Below are 20,586 nucleotides of genomic sequence, written 5' to 3'. Positions count from 1 at the left end.
GCTCTAGCTCACGCTGTTGACACCAAAGTAAAGAGTCAGTGAAGGGCCACATCCTCCACTTCTTTGTCAGCATCAAGGCACACGGTTCCTCTGTTGTGACACCTCTCTCACCTTTGGTCTTGAGAGCATTCCTCTTGCAAGAACTGATGCTGACATCAGGCACAACTGTCTCTCTTCTGGCAGCTCTGTGGCAGGCTGCTGGATCTGTATCTAGCACTTACCCTGTTGCTCAGGCCCGGTTCCCTTTAGAAGGATGCCAAACACTCTGGAGGCTTCAGGACGGAGATTTCAGCACAGCCAGACAAACGTTTCATGGTAATCACTTTCACAGTGGGACAGAACTGTTACCCACTCAACGTCCTCTGGTTTGGAGTCTGTGTAGGACCAAGGATGTTAATAAGATGCTGGCAGCGGTTGCAGTCACGCTGTCTATTGCACGTCTCGGTGCAGCCTGGGATCACACATTTCTCGGTAGTGAGATTCTGTATAGCTCCCCGAGTCACATGGCACCATATGTCTAACTCATGTCAGACTGTGAATACAGACCCACCAGACTCTTTGAAGTGCCCTAGGAGGAGACACCTTCTGAGTGTGAGAGGTGACATGTTCCTGTGCCAGTGGGAAAACCCAGCCAGAATATCCAAGTCGTTGCTCTTCTGCTTCTCACGTCTATCCAGTTTCCTTCTGATACATTCATCACTCCAAGAGTGGTGGCTTAGCCAGTAGTCTTTTGTGAATAAAAAGTTTCAAATCAATTTCTTGGAACTCAAGCCAGTACAAAATCCATGCAAAGTGTTGGCCGTGTGTCTAGGGACACCGTGTCCAAGACACTGACAATACCAGTGCCATTTACTGAAGGAACGCTTAAAGTGGTATGTGGCCCCTTTTACCCTGTGGGGAAGTGATCAACATTTGGAAAAGGTGCCTAGAAACCAGAACTATGTGTTGGGAATCCAGTTGCCATGTATTGTAAACATCCTGAAAGCCAGACTGTATCTTACTGTTGGATTACAAGTGGGAGATAGTGCTCAGTATCCTGAAGGTCATTTTCTGGCACTGAGGGTGTTCTGAGATAGACCCCTTTAGCTCAGGCATTGGTGAAAGGTGCCAGGCTTTCTGCAGAACCAGGTGGTGTCCTGAGATTCCGTTGGGTGTGATCTTGGTCCTCTGGGCTGAAGAGCTAGTGCTCCTGCCAGTTCCTCATATTCCAAGAGATTTACTTAGAGCAAGACAGAATGGAGATATCACCATCGCGGGGGCATTTAGACTAACAAGATCCCTCTGGCACCTCAGTGCAGAATCTAAACGTTGCCTTAAAATATTCATGTAGGAAACATTTTGGAATAGAGCATTAGCCCAGCTGTGCACACTTCATGCCATGGTATGGATGCTGGGGCGCTCTTCTTGCTAAAATATGCCTACTCTTACTTTATTATCAAAATAAGAACTAGGATCTAAAATACTTGGCTGTAATAATGTCACCATTCTGAACTGATGTCAAGGGTTGGAAAAATAAATTTCGTATGACGGAAATGAAATCCTAGCTCAGATAAAAGTAGCATTAAGCTTGCAGATTTCAGTGGTTGAGGACTCTGCTCACTCTTTCTGTGTGTGTTTACAGAAGTTTGCACACAGCTAATTGTTGCTAAATGCAGTCCTCAGCAAGTCCCGACTTGAATAGGTGTTACCGTTTAGTGGAAGGGAGTTCTCTTGTGTTTCACCCTTTTCCAAGCAGGACTGCAATTCGATAAGCCTGTATTTGCACTGCAGTTTCTAGTGACATAAATACATGTATGGCTCTTTACAACATTTTGCATACTCAGGATCATGAAGTTGTATATTTTTGAATGGATAAATCATCATGCCCTAGTTAGAACTGAATCTAGCCATGCCATTCTGACTGTGCTTTTTCTAACCTCCACAGAGGAAAAGCAATGTAAAGTAAATTTAAAAGGATCTCTATGCTTTCATCTGATATGAATTACAAGGTTTAACTGCTTTAAATGCTTCATTTTTGTTAATACCAGACATTGATAGTATTTTGAAAGCTCTCTGTTGATGCTTGCTGTATATGTGTCTGAAGGGATCATAATAAAAATCTTGTAGGGCAGGAGAAGTCCACCTTGGAGGAGGAAAAAAATTTAAAAATGTTTGTGTTCTGAATCTTACAAGGAAAAGCTTATTAATGTCAAGCCTTGAACTGCAGCAAATATCAATGCTGATGCAACCCAATTATACTTTAGAAGCTGAAACTGAACACAAAGCCCAAGGGGTTGAGGGTGAGAGCATCTTGCTTAACAAGTTAGATCTACATTTTTCCCTGATGAATGAGAAACGCACAATTCATGTTTCTTCCCATGGTTACAGAAATCCAGAGCAAGCGTCAGGAAAGAAAGAGAAGAAGCACAGCAAATCCAGCCTACAGTGGACTCTTGGAAACAGAGGTACTTTATCATTCACTTTTTGTACCACAGTTCTATTTCACATCAATAAAAGGCTCAAGTGCTGCTTATTACAAAAGTATATACGCATGCTGAACCACACATTTACTTGTAAAGAGATATTGATGTGGAAAAGAAAGAAAAGGTCTCATCTCAGTAGCTAAGCAACAGGTTTTCTCCCCACAATATCACTTCCTCCAAACTAGAATTTGTCTTAGTTTTAATAAAGGCCAAAAGGACTAAATAAATGTGGGACCTAATTACTCTTTCACCCACGCAAACAGTCCCTTTAGGTCAGAACTGAAGAACAGAAGTGCTGCACGATGTTCAAACTGGCATTGCTGTTTCTCTTTCCCTATGTGCCAAATAATAAACAGAGAACTTTGCTTTTTTTATTAGTGATATTCATAAAAGGGATGTGTTGGTTTAAGAATCAGTGTGCTCTGCAGGGGGTATGGAAGCCTGCATAATAAATATAATAATGCATAATTAAAAATAATATGCTCTGGATAATCTCTGTTGTTTGTTACACTTACACTGTTACATTTGTAGTAGTAGCATAATTTGGTCCTAGATAATACTAGATCACAAACCTAGTGTAAAAGCAGCATATAAATAGACTTAACTTTTTCTGAAATTGTTTTTTTATTTGTTTCTGAACTGACATATATGCATTTATTCAGCTTATTAAATTTCCACCTTTAAAATTTCACCAGTTTGGGGTTACTATTTGAACTTCCTACAGGAATGGAACTGATTTGCAGCCAGCTCCCCATGTAAGCCAGCTTTCTTTGTGTTCTGAGTTCTTTAATCCTAAAGAAAGTGATTTTTCTTTATTTTGGTAGAAGCGATGCAGAATTTTTGGTATGCCAACATTTCAGCTTTCTGTCTATGTTGGCAGACAGCAGACAGATGAGGCTAAGGAGCAGCCCACCACTGTAGTCAAGCTAGTTTAGTGGCTTCATTGTTCTTTTTTTGAAAGTATTGGAGGTTTTTATACTCCAGAGCAGCTCTGGACACTTGAATTCTTCAGAGAATTCCACAACTTTTCTCTAGCGACCTCTTCAGAGAAAATGCTGATGTCCATATATTCAGTATTTAACACATAGGAACCTTAGTCGGTATGTTAGCCTTGCTTCCATTAAATTGGTAGTGTCTTCTCTTAGACCTTTTTGTCCTGAGTTTATTAAAATACTGGCAGCAGAGTTTTGTGGCTGTAGTGTGATCGGTGTTCATAAGAAACTCAATTATCTTGGAGCAGGGATGGAGGAGGTGATGGAGGTCATCTGCTGCACCCCTAGTTCATACTTCTCATTATATCTGTTCTCAAAAGCAGATCCTGATGTGAAAGACGGCATGGAGAAAGAAATGTCTGTGAAAGAGTCCTGTGGCTGATCAGCTGTGTCCTCATTAGGAGTTGTCATTAAGTTCTGACCATGGGGAATGCTGTTCAAGTAAAATGGAGGCAGATGGTTTTTCTCTGATCAATTAGCTGCTCAGATTGATTTGCTAATCAGTGAGTTGAGGTATTTTGTGGCATTTCAGGCATTTTGGTGCAGTTTAATTTATGGTTAGTCTACTGAATGATCTTTAATTCATGATTGTTTAAATAGAAATTGCATATAAATTAGACGTTTTATTTGCCAACGCCCCTCAAAACGGCAGGAGCTCAGCATCTGTAGTGGTGATGCTAACTTCCTTGATTACAAAAATGTGATCACGATCTTATGCCTTCACTTGACTGTTGTGCTTTTTCTTTGCAAAGGTTTTTTTCTGTAAAAAAAAATTGAAATACCATTCTATTTTCCCATCCTCAGTAGTGCTTTTTTTTTCTTTTTTGCTTTTCTTTTCTTTCTTTTTTTTTTTTTTTTTCCATAGGAAAGAGTTAAGTTTCAGGATGGTGATTTTTTGAAAGAAAAAACCTCTATTCAAAATTCATTAACAGATTGGCAGGCACCTGTGTGTAAGAGAAGTTTACTCACCACAGAATAAATTATTTATTAGCAAAACCCCTCTAATTTTCCTTCAAGCAGAATCTAACAACATCTAATGGAGGAAGATGGTACTGTTTCCAGTCCTGCCGTACAAGTATTGGATGACTCAGAGAAACAATTAGGGGTTAGATAGACTGTTAATGAAGCCTGGCTTGCTAGTGACCAGCAGCTTTCACCATCTGACAAGCTGGTGATGGGCTGCATTACATTAGTTAAACATCTCAGTCAGGTTTCCAGTGGTCTGTGTTTGTAAGTTTGAAAAACCTTTAGTGACTTCAGCAGACTGGAATCGCCGCCAGCTCCTAGAGATCATACACATTAACTTCTGAAGAGAAATACTTTTCTTAGGCCCTTATACATAGCTTGCAGATGAAAATATGTTCCTACGAGCTGTAGGCAGGTGTCACAGAAGGTAATGATGTTCTTCTGTAGGTGGGAAGTCCATCACCGTTTCTAAGTATGCAAATAAGGATGTCATCTCACAGCAACAATTTATTACACAATTTTTCCCTTATGGACGTTGTTTATCTGCTAGGCTTGGAGTTACTGTGGCTGTTGCTTTGCTGTTACCAACCTCTGTAACAGACCCTGCAACCCAATCAATTATATTTGCAAATCTGCATTTCTCTCGTTAAAAAAATCTAATGCACAGCTCTGTGAAGAACTTGTTAGAAAGGTAAGAATTCAACTGTTTGTATGACTGTCTCAGGGGTTAGCAATGAATATTCTAAGTTGCAGAACTGGCTTCTGGATAGCTGGGCATGTATGGGAGAAGCTCATGGAGAATGCTAATATGAAATGGTAAAAGACCACCAGAGCACTTTTCAATGACACTGTGGTTGGTTTCTTTTCCTTTGTAGCGGAAACGCCTTGCATCAAATTATTTGAATAACCCCTTGTTCCTTTCAACAAGAGGTAAGCATATTTTCAAATGAATACACTACTATTGTAATGACATGTTAAATATTTATTAGTGGGATTTCATATGAATTACTGCCAGGGTAACATAGGGCATTCCTTTGTGTAAGGTCCCTGCACTTTATAGTGTGCAGTGAAAATAGATGGTTTTCCTGCAAAAACAATTGAAGGAGAAGACTAAAGGTCAAAACTGTGTAGAAATGGATCCAAAGTCTCTGCAATCAGTAGAAAATCTGATCTCTGGTATTGCAAGCACCATGCAGTGAGAGGACTGATTGAAGAAGACAGTGTTGCCATCCCCAGGTGCTTAAAAATAGATGTTGAAAATTTGGGATTTAAAAAATAATTACTATTCTGGGCTTTTTATTTGCCTCTTTTCATCAGTTTATGAAACGGCTGAATGTCCTCAAGGGCTAGAAATTTACGGTGCCTTTTGCTTTAAAAACAATGGCTGAAAACCATACAATTTTTCTGACTACAAGAGCTGCAGCCATAAATCTAGATTTGATGGCCTTGAAGATGCCTTCCAATCTTGTATTTGTAAGAACTTCAGATGCTGAAAATTTCATGATAAATGCCTTGAGAATGAACAACTCAGAGGAGCCGTTTGGGGAATGATGATGATTAACTCATGTGAAGAAGCCCGTTCCAGGAAAAATGTGCAACATAAAGAAAAGGCAAAGAGTTGGAGGTGGGAGATGAAACACAGAGAACTTTGAGTGCAGTTTAATTCTTCAGAAAAGGCCAATGTAGGATTTTAAGAGAAAGTGTGAAGCTTGAGTTGCTTTTCAGAAGAGGAGAGAAAGCCAGTAAAGGAATGTGATTATGTCCTTGCCCTTGTGTTGCCTTTATAACTTAGGCTCTGCTGCTGTGCATTAGAGAGAGATACGGGAAGACAGGCCTTTTCTAAGGCAAATGTATATGTAGCATTCACAGGGGTAATTTTTAAGACATGAAATGTTGATGGTTTTTTAGCGTTTGCTTGATATCCCTGTCAAGTGGCATGTTTAGTGCTTGAGAGTCACCTTCTTGGCCCTGCCTTGAATTCCTGCAGCACAGGATCACCAGCTGAAATGCAGCGGGGCTTCTCTCTGCCTTCCAAACATCATGTGCTAGATGCAGACAATTGGCCTACTTACAATATGCCTCTAATGCATAGGGTCTCAGAGGACAAAAGAGGTTATTACATGGTAAACAGCTATGATGACATGCCTCTTAACAGAAACCCGTGCTCATATAAGCCCCAGTGGAAAGAACATTACTCCTGCCTTCATTTTATCTTCAAAATTAAAATTATAATTTATTATTTGTCTTATCATAGCACTTGTTTTTCCCATGTAAACACATGAGGAAAAACAGGATAGAATGGCAGTGTTAGCAAGCCATGCCATTAGCCCCTCGGTGGATTTCATTTAAGTTAGGTTTGCTATCTCTGACCTTCTTTCTGCCACGTTTCCCGTTTTATGTGCAAAGGAAGCAGGCAAGTGACAGAGTTCCAGGGATGAGGCTGTCTCAGAGCTGCTTGGTTCTCTTAATTGTTAATTACTCTTCGCGTCCTGTGTCTTTGGGTTTTTCCAGCATCCCGAATCTGTGCTGGGATTCTGCATATTCTGACAATTTTAAGCTAGACTCCTTCATAGGAGAATCCTCCACCTCTGTAGGGGTTTGTTAGCTACACGTAGCAGGCAGCATGGTGCTAGATGCCATGCAAGCTGTGAACTGAAGACAGACGCCGTCCTAGGGAGCTTGGCACTGCACTGATGTGGTTGTCCACCTTCAATGTAGAGCTGACTGCCCCTTCTCTTATAAAATTAAGTCTTCAGTTTTATTTTTCAGCAACTAGAAGGAAGAAGTGGACATATTTTAAAATGTTCAAAACTTTATAGTAGAAGAGAGCTGAAAAGAGAAATAAACTAAAAAAAAAAATCCCTGTGAAGGAGAGGAAACAACTGACATTTCCAGAAAGGCAGAAGAGAACAATTCTTGTAAATTTTGATCAAAATGTCAATTAATCAGGATTCATTTATCTGAAAATATCTTACCTAAAATGAGGTCACATCCCCTGACATGTATCATTTGTAGAAAAGACTCTTCAATTATCAAGCCTCTGTTTATCTGAATAACATTTATATCCCCTGAGTAATCATGGTGTCATATCGTGGTGGCTTTCTGTATGTGTATTTGTGTATATGAAGTGACATCTACACATTTTATAAGTCTGTGATTATTTATGGAACTCATTGCCAAAGAATGTTACAATTGTTGGGGAAAGTAGATTTATGGAAGGAAAAAAGTCTGTCTAAGGCTGTTAAATACAAAAATGAAGATGCAAACTCCAGGTTAGGGAAGCCCATAAACTCCTAGTGTCTGCAAGGATACTTCTGGAGTAGAAAAATTTACTCTGTGCTTGCCCTGTTCTTGCCCTCTGTGCACTAGTGGCAGCACTGGATGCTGTTAGTAGAGGATCCTGGGCTTTGTAGCCTTTGGTCTAACTCTGGTGAAGCTGTGCCTTCATTCTTACGTTCCGCTTTCTACATGTGTGTGAGGTCTGAATGTGCCTACATCTTCACGTGTATGCGTATGTCAGTGTATAAAATGAGTGTGTAACAGCAGAAAGCAGCTCCCAGGTTGGTCTGCATATGAGGGGTCACACTGGAGCAGCTATTTGCCCATTGTGATCAGAGGGGGAGCTGAAGAAGGACAGAAATATGTTGGTTGTCTCCACTTTAATCCACAGAAAGGCCTCTCCATCAGCTGTTTGTCACTGGGACAGGTGCACCAGTCACTTACAAATCAGCAGCAAAAATTATAATCCGCTCTGGTTTCCATAAAGCTGTTAACGTTTTCTGGGGTTTTATTTTTGGACCAAAGTGGATGAATTTCACAAATATTTTTATGAAAGGCTTGGCCTGCATTCTAGTGAGCTTTCTTGTTCTTATCGGGCTGTGAATGCATTTGCTACAGACTCAGTTCATCAAAAGGTCGGAAAACCTTGGCATTTTGGGTGGGAGTAGTTTGATGGTAAAGAATTGATGATAACATAAAGTTCACTCACACAGTAGCTGACCATTTTGGCCATGAATCAGCTGAAACATTTAAACATGTGTTTAATGGTAAGTCAGTGGCACCAATTTCATACTCCTGCTTAAGTGCCTTGCTGGTTCAGGCCCAGCAGGCTGAAGTCCTTAAGAAAGATTTTTTGACTACTGGCATGTGGAGAGGAGCTCCGCATGAAAATTTCTGAAAATTTGGAATCGAATGTGCTTCTCATACTGACATTTTAGCATCAGACCTCTGGACATGGGATTCCTGCAATGCAAATTTTTTTAATCTCAAATGCTAATTCCACTGCTTGCTGTTGCATTCTTTCCTGCCTGCATTAATTTTGCCAATGTCCTGATCTCCTGTGTCACAGCTTGACTAAAATTACTCCCATAGCTGAGAACTAGCATTCACTGCAGCGATGTGTATGTATTTCCCGTTAATCTGTTCTCTGCCCTTCTTTCATATGCTAGCAAATGAGGATCCATTCTGGAAGGTATGTGTAGCAAAATCTGTGTATTACTACTGTCTTTCTCATCACCATGTACTTCAGTGCTTGCTTCTGATTCTTGTGGTTTCTGTCAGGGTACAAAATTGCAGTAGGCTCTTTGCCTTTCATCCTGCTTGTGTGAAACCTTTCCCAGTTAACTAAATCTGTGAGCTTCTAAGTTAGAATTTAAAAAAGATGAACTCTTGGGCTTTCATATGCAAGGCTTGAGTTTAATCCCATTTTAGAATCCACTGATTGAGAAATTGCTAGTCCAGATTTGTGGTTTTAATGAAAATTTTAAGAAAAATTAATAACCATTCTAGTTTATATAGCTTAAATCTCTTTACATTGAGGTTTAAATTAAGACTTGAGCAGGTAATTTCTAAAGAGTAATATTTTGGAGAGTGATTTTCTGACAGGCAAGAGTTAGAATTCAAGATATAAGCCTGACTAAAACTGTCGGGAAACATTATAATTAAAATCCCTAAAAATGAAAATATGCTTTTGAAATTAACAAAGGTACAAAATGATTATTCTCCTTCCTGGAAAAGCACTAGGAAAATTTAGGATTTTTTATAATGATTCACCACCAGCCATGAGTTTCAAAATCAGTATCTCCTTTATTAAAATGCACTTAATTATACAAAGAGTAATTAACATTGCCACCAGATTAGCATAGCAATTTACTACATGACATTGTAACTTTGTTGATGAGTCTTGGTTCATTTTATATATTGCTTCAGACAAAGTACTAATCAGTCTTGTTGGAAAAAGGTTGTCAGAGCAAGTCTGAACAGAGAACAATTAGTGCCAGGGAGAACAGAGGGACAGAGGAGTCCTCTAGAGGAGTTCACAAAAGAGGGTACGTAGCAAAAGGTTGTACTTGAGTGTACTGTTTTCCTAGCTGCTCTTTGAGGCAATGGGCATAATACATGGAACTGTGTTTTTCCCCCAGAAACAACTTCTTGCTTCCTTCCTTCTGCTTTGGACTTGAAGGACAATTGATCTGCATATTGTCTTTGACCCACGCTTCAGAATAGAGCTGTGCATGGTGATACATGTGTTGGAGTGACACATTATCAAAACAAGGGAAATAATTCCTATGTCACAAGCTGGCTATATTAGTCGACTCCCTCCTGTGTTTGATTAGTTGGGTTTTACTTATCTATCTGTTTCAATTTATGGAACTTGATTCTGGCTCTTCTGTTTGTATTTGTTGCTATCATACACCATTATTTCTGTCATCTTCTACAGCAGCCAGGGTCGTTTTGATAATTAGATCTTGTGTTTGAATGAGCCTGTCTGCTGCAATAGAGGCTTTGAATGCTGTATAGAGAGAAGCTCTCAATGGATTGACTTTATTCAAGCCATCCGTCTTCTTCTCTTGCAGAGTGAGATCCACCATGACGAACACTGCACTGCTTGCAAGCGCGGCGTTAACTTGCAGCCCTGTGGCACGTGTCCCAGAGCGTATCACCTCAGCTGCTTGGACCCGCCTCTCAAAACTGCCCCCAAGGGTGTTTGGGTCTGTCCAAAGTGCCAACAGAAGGTAAGCTACAGGGGACATAGCACACCAAGAAAAGAAAATGGGAGAAACCTGGAATTAGTGTAAATAACTAAACTAATCTAACCTATGGTCACAGCTTAAGGTTCTAGTATGCAGTTGCAGAGACCAGAGCAGCCAACACTCCTGACAGCACAGAGATCTGCTAGTCAGGGCCTGAAGAATGTCTTCTGGCCACGGCAACAAGAAGCAGAGGATTTGTAACCCCCTTTTAGTACTGTTTGGTAATGCTGTTGATAGTGGTGTGTAAAGGAATAAGCCCCAATAGAGGCAGCTACTCAAATTATTCTCTCATTATTTTTCAGCTTGTGAATTCTGAGACAAGGACCCTAGATCTGGTCCTGCAGAGCTGTGAGGCTGGAGAAAAAAAAAAATCACGTGTATCTTTGTGGAATCCTAACTTTTTATTGTTTCCTGGGCTTATAGGTGTTAAAGAAAGATGACAACGCGCCATGGACTGGAACTCTGGCTATTGTTCACTCCTATGTTACTCATAAAACAGGTAGGGATTAACACAGCTATTGACAAGGGATTCCCTGCTTGTGACAGGTGATGCCATTTGAGTCCTTCATAGCACTAATATTAAGGTAGTGTCACGCTACCAGGGATGATGGCATTATTAAACCAAGAGCCCTAAGGGGCTATGGCTGGGAAGGACGGATCACTCGCTCTCCCCTTCCTGTCAGTCTGCTCCTTCGCTGTCTTCCCTCTGTAAGGAAGCTGAGATAGATCTCTCAGGAACTTCAGTCTGTGGAGGAGGCTATCATCGAAGTGGTGCCTTCCTGGGAGCAGGGCTGAAAACAGGGTTGAGAATCATATCAGGTTGGGAGGCAGAGAGACACAGTCAGGCTAGCGTAGCCAGGTCATGGGGTATGTAGTGTGACGCCCGACTGATGTCTCAGATACTACAGCAATATCAGCTCCTAATTGTTTCAGTATTATTTGGTATCGTAGTCATTAGTATAAAATGTCATATGATATCTGTGCATTGACCATTACTCTTTTTTAGTTCCCTGTTGCACTCTTACAGCGGGCTGTTTGGGGCATTAGATCGTATTTGTAAGGAGCTTTGCAGAGGTCTGGTACTGTTATGACTGTGCTTTTCAGCCAGGGTTGCTAACTGTTGCCATTCCAGGTGGCTGACCTGTTCCTAAACACCATTCACCTCTTTCTTGGAGACCTCCAGGACCACTTGTGGTCCAAGGATTAATTTTAGATCATCTCAAAGGTGCACTATAGCTTTTGGGTTGTCCTGGGCGCTAGCTGTTGATGTAGACGCATGCATGCAAGCAGAAACTTCAGATTTATTTGGTTTTACCTGCTGACAAAAGGCTAATGAGACCTGAAACTTACTATTCAAAATACATGTTTCTGCTTTCCGTTGTCAGACACAGTTTTGCCATATGTCCTATTCTTAACTTCTGCATCCTTAATCTTATTATTCCACAGTCAAAGAAGAAGAGAAGCGAAAGTTATTAAAGAGAAGCAGTGAGCTGAAGAGTGAGCATAGACAGTTAGAAGAAAAAGATCGACTTCTCAACAATGCAGTGAAGGTAGGACACCTGGCTGGGGACATACAGTCTCCTGCAGAGATGTTTTAAAAAAATTTATGCCTGAAAAACTGGTATTTTGTGGCTAGAAAATGATTTATGCTCCCAAGCTACAGATGTTCAACTGTGAATCTGTTTCTCTCTGAGGAAAAACACGTGGGTTTCCTTTATGCACAAAAGCAAGCTGCTTTGGCAGGCTGGGGAGGAGAAATCGCCTGAATTCCTGTTTCACACACAAAAAAAAAAACCCCGCCCAAACCCCAAAATAGCCATGGCTGCCTTCCTCGTAGTGCTATACACAGTTCTGATCTACTCAGTGGCTTTAAGGCACTTCTTCAGGTTAAAAGTTTAGTCACAAGTGTGTCCTCCAGTGGTAGCTGCTTCTCCATTAGCTCAAGACTCTTGAGATTAGGTAGAAATAACCATCTTTATTTGTCTCAGGCTCTGAATGGTGCAACGACCTTTTCATGACTGGAAATGGATTCACAATCATTTTCTCTGTGAACTCATTTCAAAGCTAAATGTTGGCTGGAGATGTCTCCCGTGCATACCATGCTATAAGGACCAGTCTGGCAGCAATGAATGGGTTGAGTTCAGAGCCGTAAATTCCTATCCTCCATGGCTGAAGGAACTTATCTGGGGCTACTTCACCTCAGGCCCGCTCTCGAGGGGTAGCTGTAGCTTGCATGGCAATCTCGATAAATATTTGAAATTTCCTTACCCTGGAAAAATCAGAGTGGCAGCCGCAGGAGTAACTGGTCACTATTTGTTGTACCACTGCAGTTATCCAGAGGAGGTGTGTTAAAATATTTATCACATTTAAAATACAGTGGAAGGAAAAGCAATAACTTATTAAAAGACATCACAGTGGGGAATATTCCCTGTAAGTGTGTGTAGCCACCATCAGCACTAATGAAACGCACATATGTATGAAGAAGTGACTCTGGGGTATGGAATATCTTTTGTAGGTAGGAGAGTGCAGTGGGGTGAGGTGTTCAGAAGAAGAAAAGCGTTTAGGGATGCAGTCAGCTATATGGTGTATGTCAGGGCTGTCAAAATCAGTAAGATTTCTACCTAAGCAGAATCAGGTTCTTTCAGTGGGCAACACTGTCTTATTTAAATGGTAATATCAGCCAGTGATTATATTTATTGGATATATATCCACTTGAAAGGAGAAAAGCAATTAAAGGTGTTCCGGCACAGAGCAATTTCATTTCTGACATTTGCCTTAACAGAGATTTACATTAAAGAGAACACTCATACACACCACAGGTGGAATGGTATTATTTGGTAAAAACAGAACATGATTTATCCTCCACCTGAGATTTCATCTGTCTAAACAAACCTCTGAGCAGCTCCACACTGGTGCTTTTCAAACAACTTGACTTTCATGTGAGCCTTTCCTGCTTCCCCAGGATGGAAGGATCACCCCGCTGCCCTGGGCAGCCTGGACCACAGCCACAGAGGAGCCACCCACAGCCTAGTGACCAGCTGTGCCAGACCCCTGTGCCCACCGAGAGAAAACAGGAGGTTTGAGATATTGGAGGCCACTGTCCCCTTCCATCTAGCAGATGGGCTCAGGGGTCTGGCGTGCCACACGGTCCCTCGCAGGCTGGGTGACAATGTGAAGAGCGGGATCTTGGCTGCAGCGGTGCGCAGCTGGGGAGGGAAGGGAGAGTTGCTGATTCTTCCTTTTCTCTTCTTGGGGAAGAGGGAGATTTGGGATGCCTTTGTCTGGATCCTTCCCTCATGCTCATTTTCATGTGGGTTTGAAATATTTCAAGTGATTCTGGGGTGCAGTTTAGCCACCCCATAGAAAAAAGGCTTTCTTGTGGCTGCAGTGGTATAACAGTAGTGTCTTAGATCAAGTTTTCTGCCAAAAAGATATTGACATCATGTTTAGAGATACCAACTTATCTTCACAGTAATGACTTCCCAAAATGTGTGGCAGGCACAAAACGCTCCATGGTGAGGTTTATCCCTCAAGCGTTCATCAATACCTTTCGGTAAGATTTAGAGACCTCACTGGTGCCTTCAGTACTTTCCAGTAACACAGCTATTACAATCCTGTGCCAGTAATCTCGTTGGAGCGCAGAAGGCATTCCTGCCAGGCTGTCTACAGGCTGAGGTCAGAAATGTCCTCTGAATGCGTTTGGACCGGGATGGGTATCTACCTCAGACAGCTGCTGCAGTGTGTGCAGCACTGGTGATTACTCCATTCGTTAAGCTGTGGTTTTGCTATCCCCAAAGGAGAATACACTTCCTTTGAGTGGGATGTGCACTCAAGACACAAAAGGATGTTTGCAGAGATGTTTGACACCAATTTGAATGTACTCTCAGTCTTTCCTTCTCTCTCCCCTTCTCTTCATTTGACAGAAATGCTTAGAGCTAAAAACCAGCCTGTTGGCCCAGCAGAAAGGGACTCAGTCATCACTGGAACGTCTCAAAACCCTCATTAGACTGATACAAAACGAGCAGATGATTCAGGTTACCATGACGACCACCACCACCTCCTCCCTGCTAACTGTCCCCTGGATCAAACCCTCCCCTGCCTCGGCTGCCATGCACAAAGCCTTGCAGCAGTCACAGGGTAACAACTGACAGAGCCGGCTGCTGGAGCGCAGAGCAACGGGGGGAGAAAAAACTTTATACACATGCGCAGAGGAGAGATTAAACTGAAACAAAGGAGAGAAGGAGCGATCTCCGTTTTGGTACGCGTAGAAACTTGCAAACCAATCAGTCCAGTTTGTAGGTCACTGTGGCAGCAGGTTCCCACGGAGCGGGTTGAGCTGCGGTTTTGTATTTGCCGAGACCTTCAGTGCTTATGAGATTTTTTTTGTTATGTTGGCCTTAATGTATTCATGACTGAGGATGGACGGAGGAAGTATGGCCGATGGGAAGCGGGATATCCTTTTGTGGGGGGCAGACAGGTTTCCAGTTCTGCTTTAAGGGGGAATTTTTCAATGCAAAGAGTTAGTGAGCTAGTAGAGAAGTAGTTGGGCTGAGAGCTGTACGTGGGAGGGAAATCGGTGAGATCACCAGAAACTGAACTGCTTAGGACTCGACATGGATTCTTATCAGAGGAACAAAGTTGGCCCCATGGATTTGGGTGACCTGGAGATGGGGCCGTTTTGACCAGAACGGCGTCACGGACACTCACAGAGCCTTCGAAACAAAAGATCCGTTTGGGTTTTTTTCAGTATTATTAGAGTTGAGAATTGCAGATATTTAAATAAAGAAACTGTATGAAGTTAGCGTTTCTAGTAAAATATTGAAGTATTTTCATGCTGATGCTTCTGTATATGCGTTCCGAAGTATTTAAAAAAGTATGACTGTAAAACTCCTTACTTTTTTGCAGGTCCTTTTTACTTATTTTGCTATCGGTGTATTTTTCTCATGGAGTTTTTGTGCAAGATTTAGCATAAACCATAATAGTGGATATCTTTGGCAGGTTGGGTTTCATTTTTTAAAGAGATTATTTTGGGGGTTTTCTTTTTTGTTCATTTTGGAAATTTTTTTTAAAGAAAAAAAAGCAAATAAATATTCCATTTTTTCTTTCTTGCCAGTACAGATAATATGCCAAAAAGATAACTTTACATTTTTGTACTGCGTTTTTATTGTTAAAGATATGTAACGTGATTTTTTTATTACTATTACTTTTATTTTTTGCTTGCAGAAATATCTGCTGAAATGGTACAGGAAAAAGAAAAAACCTGCCTCAAGGGGTTGTTTCTCGTACTGGATAATATCAAGAGTTCTGGGGGAGGGACAGGCCATGGAAAATTTAAAGGGTTTGTTGGGGTTTTTTTTTTGAAACTTGATTCCTTTTTAATATTTTGGTTGATTTTAGCACATTTGGGAAGCGTTTAGCATTAGCCTGAGAAAATCCCAGTGCGCCTGCTTGTTTCACTAGCTAGTCTTCCTGATACTGCAAGGGTCTGCCTGGCCCCTCCGCAGGCCACAGCCCTCCCCGGGAAGGTAGTGATGGGCACCCCGGTTTTTCTCAAAGTCACAAGCGCACACCAGATGCCATCGTCTCTGTCATTTATGAGTTCTCCGTCAATTAGCACAACAGGTACTTAAGGAAAGCAAGAAGCCACCAGAGCATGACACAAGGCTAGTCTCTCACATCAGCATATCACATGGTGCCGAATATCTTTTTTTTTCTTTTTTTTTAAATAAATAAATAAAAAAACCACACGAGGGACTGGCTTTTTCCGTCGCCCATCACTAGGCAGCACATGGTCCCTTCAACCATTTTCACAACTCCGGGAGAAACTGTGCAGTACTATACAAATCTATTTTAATACACAACACTCGGTTGAACAAGATTTTTATATTCTTTTATTGATGAACAAAGTGAACTAAGTAAAACACAATTGTTATACATTGGTTATTGTATGCCAATTATGCATTCTAACGTGGCTTGCGATGTAAATGTTTTCAGGTTTAATGATTTTTTTTCCTTCTCAGACAAATGAAAAAAAAAAGGAAAAGGGTGGAAGGTTGAATATGTGAAGTATTTCTGAAGAACTGTCTTGGACTGTTAAAAGTAGTTATTTTGAAAAGGGGACTGTCCAGTGGATAGTGTGCATAGAAAAAAAAGTGTTTGTCTTAAATATGCCAATGTAGTTTTACTTCTTTATGATGCATTAAACTTGATTGACAATTTAACGGCGTTGTGGTGGTGATACCCGCTGCTGTGGGGATGCTGTGTGGCCAGCCCAGGGCGCGCTGCTGTGACCCCTGCCCCACCAGACTCTGGCTGAGGGGGGAAAGGCACCGCTGCTGCTTTCTCCACCCCCCCCCCCCCCCTCAGTTTTCAGGTTTAAACAATGCCAGAACGACTACAATACTTTCTGCTTTCCTTCTTTCAGTAAGATGGCTTCTTCCTTGAGGCCATCATGTCTCCAGGCAGGGGCACCCTGTCCATTCCCCTTCTTGGCTTCCTACCTCTTGGAATAATTTCCCATCCCAGTCTTTCCCAGATCTGTAAGCAGAGATGTTGGCAGTACATCAGATCTCTCCCTTTTCCTCTTGCATCTCTTGTGGGTTGCATTTTTTAAGTTTTCACCAGGATTTAAACACTGCAGTGGGTTTGACCCAAAGTGAGATGAGCGGAGCCAGCTCAGGAGCAAGGCTAGGGCTCTGAGACACAAAAAGATTGCCACAGGGCTGCAGTGCATCAGCCAAGCTGTTTGCACATGCTCTTTACATCTTTTGTGCATGTTGCAGACAGCGTGGTCTTTGCTTCTGGTGCGTTACTGGGGAGGGACTTGCTGCGGCCCGAGGACACACAGCCGGCTGCAGCAGAACAACAGCCGGCAGACCCGTGGGCTTGGGTTTCAGACCTGCACTTCCAGCTGCTCTTCAAATGTGTGGTGGGCCCATTTTGTAAAGTTGTTTATAAATCACTTTGTAAACGCAGTAAAGAACGAGAGAGGTCCCTCACAGGAGCTGTCTGATTTCTGGCCAGTGGAAGGGACAGAACTTCCCGATAAAAGGAGTCAAATGAAAGCAAGGCAACATCAGACTTGCATAAAACCTATCACAGCAGCTAATGCTTACGCAGAGGCATGGTTGGTGGTTTTTTGCCAGGCATGGGGGAAAAGGGATTTTTTGTTTGGTTGTGGTGGGGTTGCCTTGTCTTCACTTGCTGGCAGTGTAACCATTTAATTTTAGGCTGCAGTTAGCAGGGGGAGCTCAGCACTGCGTCCTCACTTCCCCTGCAGCCAGGATGCCCCCTTCTCCCTCCTGGCCTCTGCTTCTGGGAGGGCAGCCTGATTTTTCCTGACATTACTTCCAATTTTACAAGATGCCCTTCCCCCAAACCAGGAAACCAGAAATGGTATGTAATCATCATCATCATCATCATCTTCCTTCTGCTGCCATCCTAAACTATAAATTCAGTGTTGTGCTAACAGACAGGAGCCAATTACAGAGCTCTGTGTGTTGCCTTAATAATTAATGTGGTTGCAAGTGAGTGTAACCTTGTGCTAGCCTTTAATCTTTGATAGTAATTTAAATTAAGGTTTTGGTGGAGATTTGTAGGAGCCACGGTAGCCTTCGTGTTCCTTGCTGTGGCACCAGGCATTGTCTTTGAGAAGAATTGGGAGCCATGGTGTTCCCAGCCTCCCCTTCCAAGCAAAAGTTATTTTTCCAGTTATGCCAGACTTCACAGCTTCAGAGCTCTTTATTTTAACATGACAGACTTATTTTAACATAAACAGACACAGTTTTCTGTGTGTAGGACCTTTTCACATGCCATTACTTATCTCACAGAGGAGCTGCTCTGCAAATAGCCATTTGAATGAAACAATGTCTGCAGAAGCCTGTCAGTTTTATATTTGCACCTCTTCAAATGTAATTTCACCTACTCTTCCTTCTCTCACGCTCTCCCCTTCCTCAGCAATCAGAGGAAAAGGAACTCTTCTGTATGTTGGGAAGTAACACGGAGTGATGCCAGCCCTTCCCAGTGAGCAGAATGAGGAGGACAGGCATGGCTTGTTTCTGTCAGGATCTCAGATGTTTTGGGGCTTCATACTCCTAGAAGAAGCCACAATGGATCCAGTCTGGCCTAAAGGCTCAAAAATCAAGAAGCAAACTCAGGACCTCTCAATATTTTTTATATTCAGTTCATGATCACTGACAGCTATTTTTGCATGGTGAATTTCACGGTAGCATCAGTCCAGCTAGCAGATTCTCTTGCAGTAGAAGACCTCCATGTGAGGATGACAGCACAGACTCTACCACAGCTATATTAGGAGTTTATTCTACATGCTGATGTACCCATAGCATGCTGGTTTCCCAGCAGTTTGACGGCCTATTAGGCACACTTACACTTTTAGAATAGTGCATTATAAACTGATGTGTACTTTTTGTTCTGTGTTCTGCAGGTTCCTCTGTAGTTGAAAAGAGACGCATTACACTGAAATGAGTGGCAACAGCCACATCAGATAAAAATCCACTCACTTTAATCAGGTTTTGCCAACTGCAGCTTTTTTTGCTTAGGAAATGAAGCTTGGCTTCTGAGATCAATCACTAGTGACTGACTGGTGCAAACAGAAAATGCCAGGCTCTGCTTCTGTAAGCCACTTTTAAGTTCACCAGGGTGAATATCATTAAAGCGAAAGGGTTTTCTTCCACCCTTAAAAAAAGCAAACAAAAAATTAAATTGTCATGATGGGAAAAAAAATACTACAAAGCCTACACAAGCATATAACGATTCTAGCTAGTGATAAGGAGAAAAAAATATTAAAATTATGCCATTGCTCTTTGAAGTTGTTTGCATTTGTACTGGTGGATTGCAGGTGATTTCTGTGCTGTTTAAATGCAGCAGAAATGCTACACCCCAATCTTTGATTATCAGCCTCACCCATTAAGCAGTTACCACCAAAATTTTAATTTGCTTTCACATTTCGTCTTTGGCTTTGAGATGCAGTAGTAAATACTCTTTCCCCTCAATATTCATGCTGGAAACACAGCTGATCAGCCATCCAGTTGCTGTCGACAAAGCAGTCCTCCAGCTGCCAAGATGTAAACTTCGCCACGACATCTTGGTGCTTGTGCTTTGTCTGTTCCGCGTCGGAACGGCACTATTTCGTTGATCATGTGTGCTCCTGCCCCCTGCTACGGTCGTGGCTAGACTGCGGAGCAGGAGTGCTCCGTGATTGTGGCTCTCCATCACCCGCAGGGGAGGTGGGCCAGCCGGCGGGCGGGTGGTCTGGCTCACTCATTGCACTCCTGAACTCCCGCATGCTTACCCCCCTCCCAGGGAGCCGGAGGGAATGTAAGGACAGCCCAGGGTGCCGAGCGAGAATCATGGCTAAAGCATCGGCCTGAAAATCAGAGTGATGCTAGGTTTATTATTTTCCATTTGAGGAGGCTTGAAACAGTAATTTCACGAGTAAGCCCAGCACCTCCCTAAAAATTACATCTACACACACACACACACTCTCCTCATTTTCCAAAATGGGGAGATTTGCTGCAGCAGCAGAAGAGAGAACAAGAGACGTGCACAGCCCCAGGAAGGGACTCTGTGTCCCTGCAAGGGAGTGAGCAAAGCTCCAAGGCCATGAGTGACAAGTGCTGGGCAGCACCAGTGGTGGTGAGCCCTCCTCCCTTGGTAGCCAAGCGCAGGCAAACTCTGTGGTGCCAGAGGAGTTAAAAAAACCCACCACAGCAAACCTCTCTCCCTGTCATCCAGGGCATCTTTGTGTCCTGCTGCCAGTGTGCTCAGTGTTATTAAAACCCAGGGCTGTGGTTTAAGTGTAGCTGCTGAAAAAGAAATGGTCATGCTGTTGTCGGACATGGCCACGAGCGTCCTTCACCCTGATGGGCTTTCGTGTCCCTTCACAGCAGCACTTCCCAGCTGTCTTCATCTGCTTCTTGAGGGCCACTTCTGCTTTGTTGGGCCATGCAAATATTATTGCTTTGTCTTAGTTAAAAAAACAATGCTAACTAAAAAAAGGTGGCATTAGAAATAAGCGCATGAAGAAACAAATTGAGAAAAATTAAATTCTGGTGTGGATATTATGTTACTATTTAACGTGCATGTGCATAACAGCAATTTTCTAACCCTTTGAAA

At 42.3% G+C, this 20,586-nt stretch overlaps 1 protein-coding gene across 1 annotated transcript in view; it reads left to right on the top strand.

Annotated features, from left to right (window-relative positions):
* The window catches only part of PHF21B (PHD finger protein 21B), a 67,150-nt gene extending 50,485 nt beyond the window's left edge, over positions 1 to 16,665 (top strand). Inside the window, exons 6-12 of the mRNA XM_037390590.1 lie at positions 2,368 to 2,444; positions 5,296 to 5,350; positions 8,869 to 8,891; positions 10,276 to 10,434; positions 10,876 to 10,951; positions 11,899 to 12,002; positions 14,376 to 16,665. Coding sequence (XP_037246487.1) covers positions 2,368 to 2,444; positions 5,296 to 5,350; positions 8,869 to 8,891; positions 10,276 to 10,434; positions 10,876 to 10,951; positions 11,899 to 12,002; positions 14,376 to 14,600 — 719 coding nt within the window. The 3' untranslated portion in view covers positions 14,601 to 16,665. The remainder of the gene's footprint in view (positions 1 to 2,367; positions 2,445 to 5,295; positions 5,351 to 8,868; positions 8,892 to 10,275; positions 10,435 to 10,875; positions 10,952 to 11,898; positions 12,003 to 14,375) is intronic.
* Positions 16,666 to 20,586: the final 3,921 nt, after the last annotated feature.

The sequence above is a fragment of the Falco rusticolus genome, chromosome 5 (assembly GCF_015220075.1).
Source record: "Falco rusticolus isolate bFalRus1 chromosome 5, bFalRus1.pri, whole genome shotgun sequence".
In the NCBI taxonomy this organism is placed as follows: domain Eukaryota; kingdom Metazoa; phylum Chordata; class Aves; order Falconiformes; family Falconidae; genus Falco; species Falco rusticolus.
This window is presented reverse-complemented; position numbering and strand designations above follow the sequence as displayed.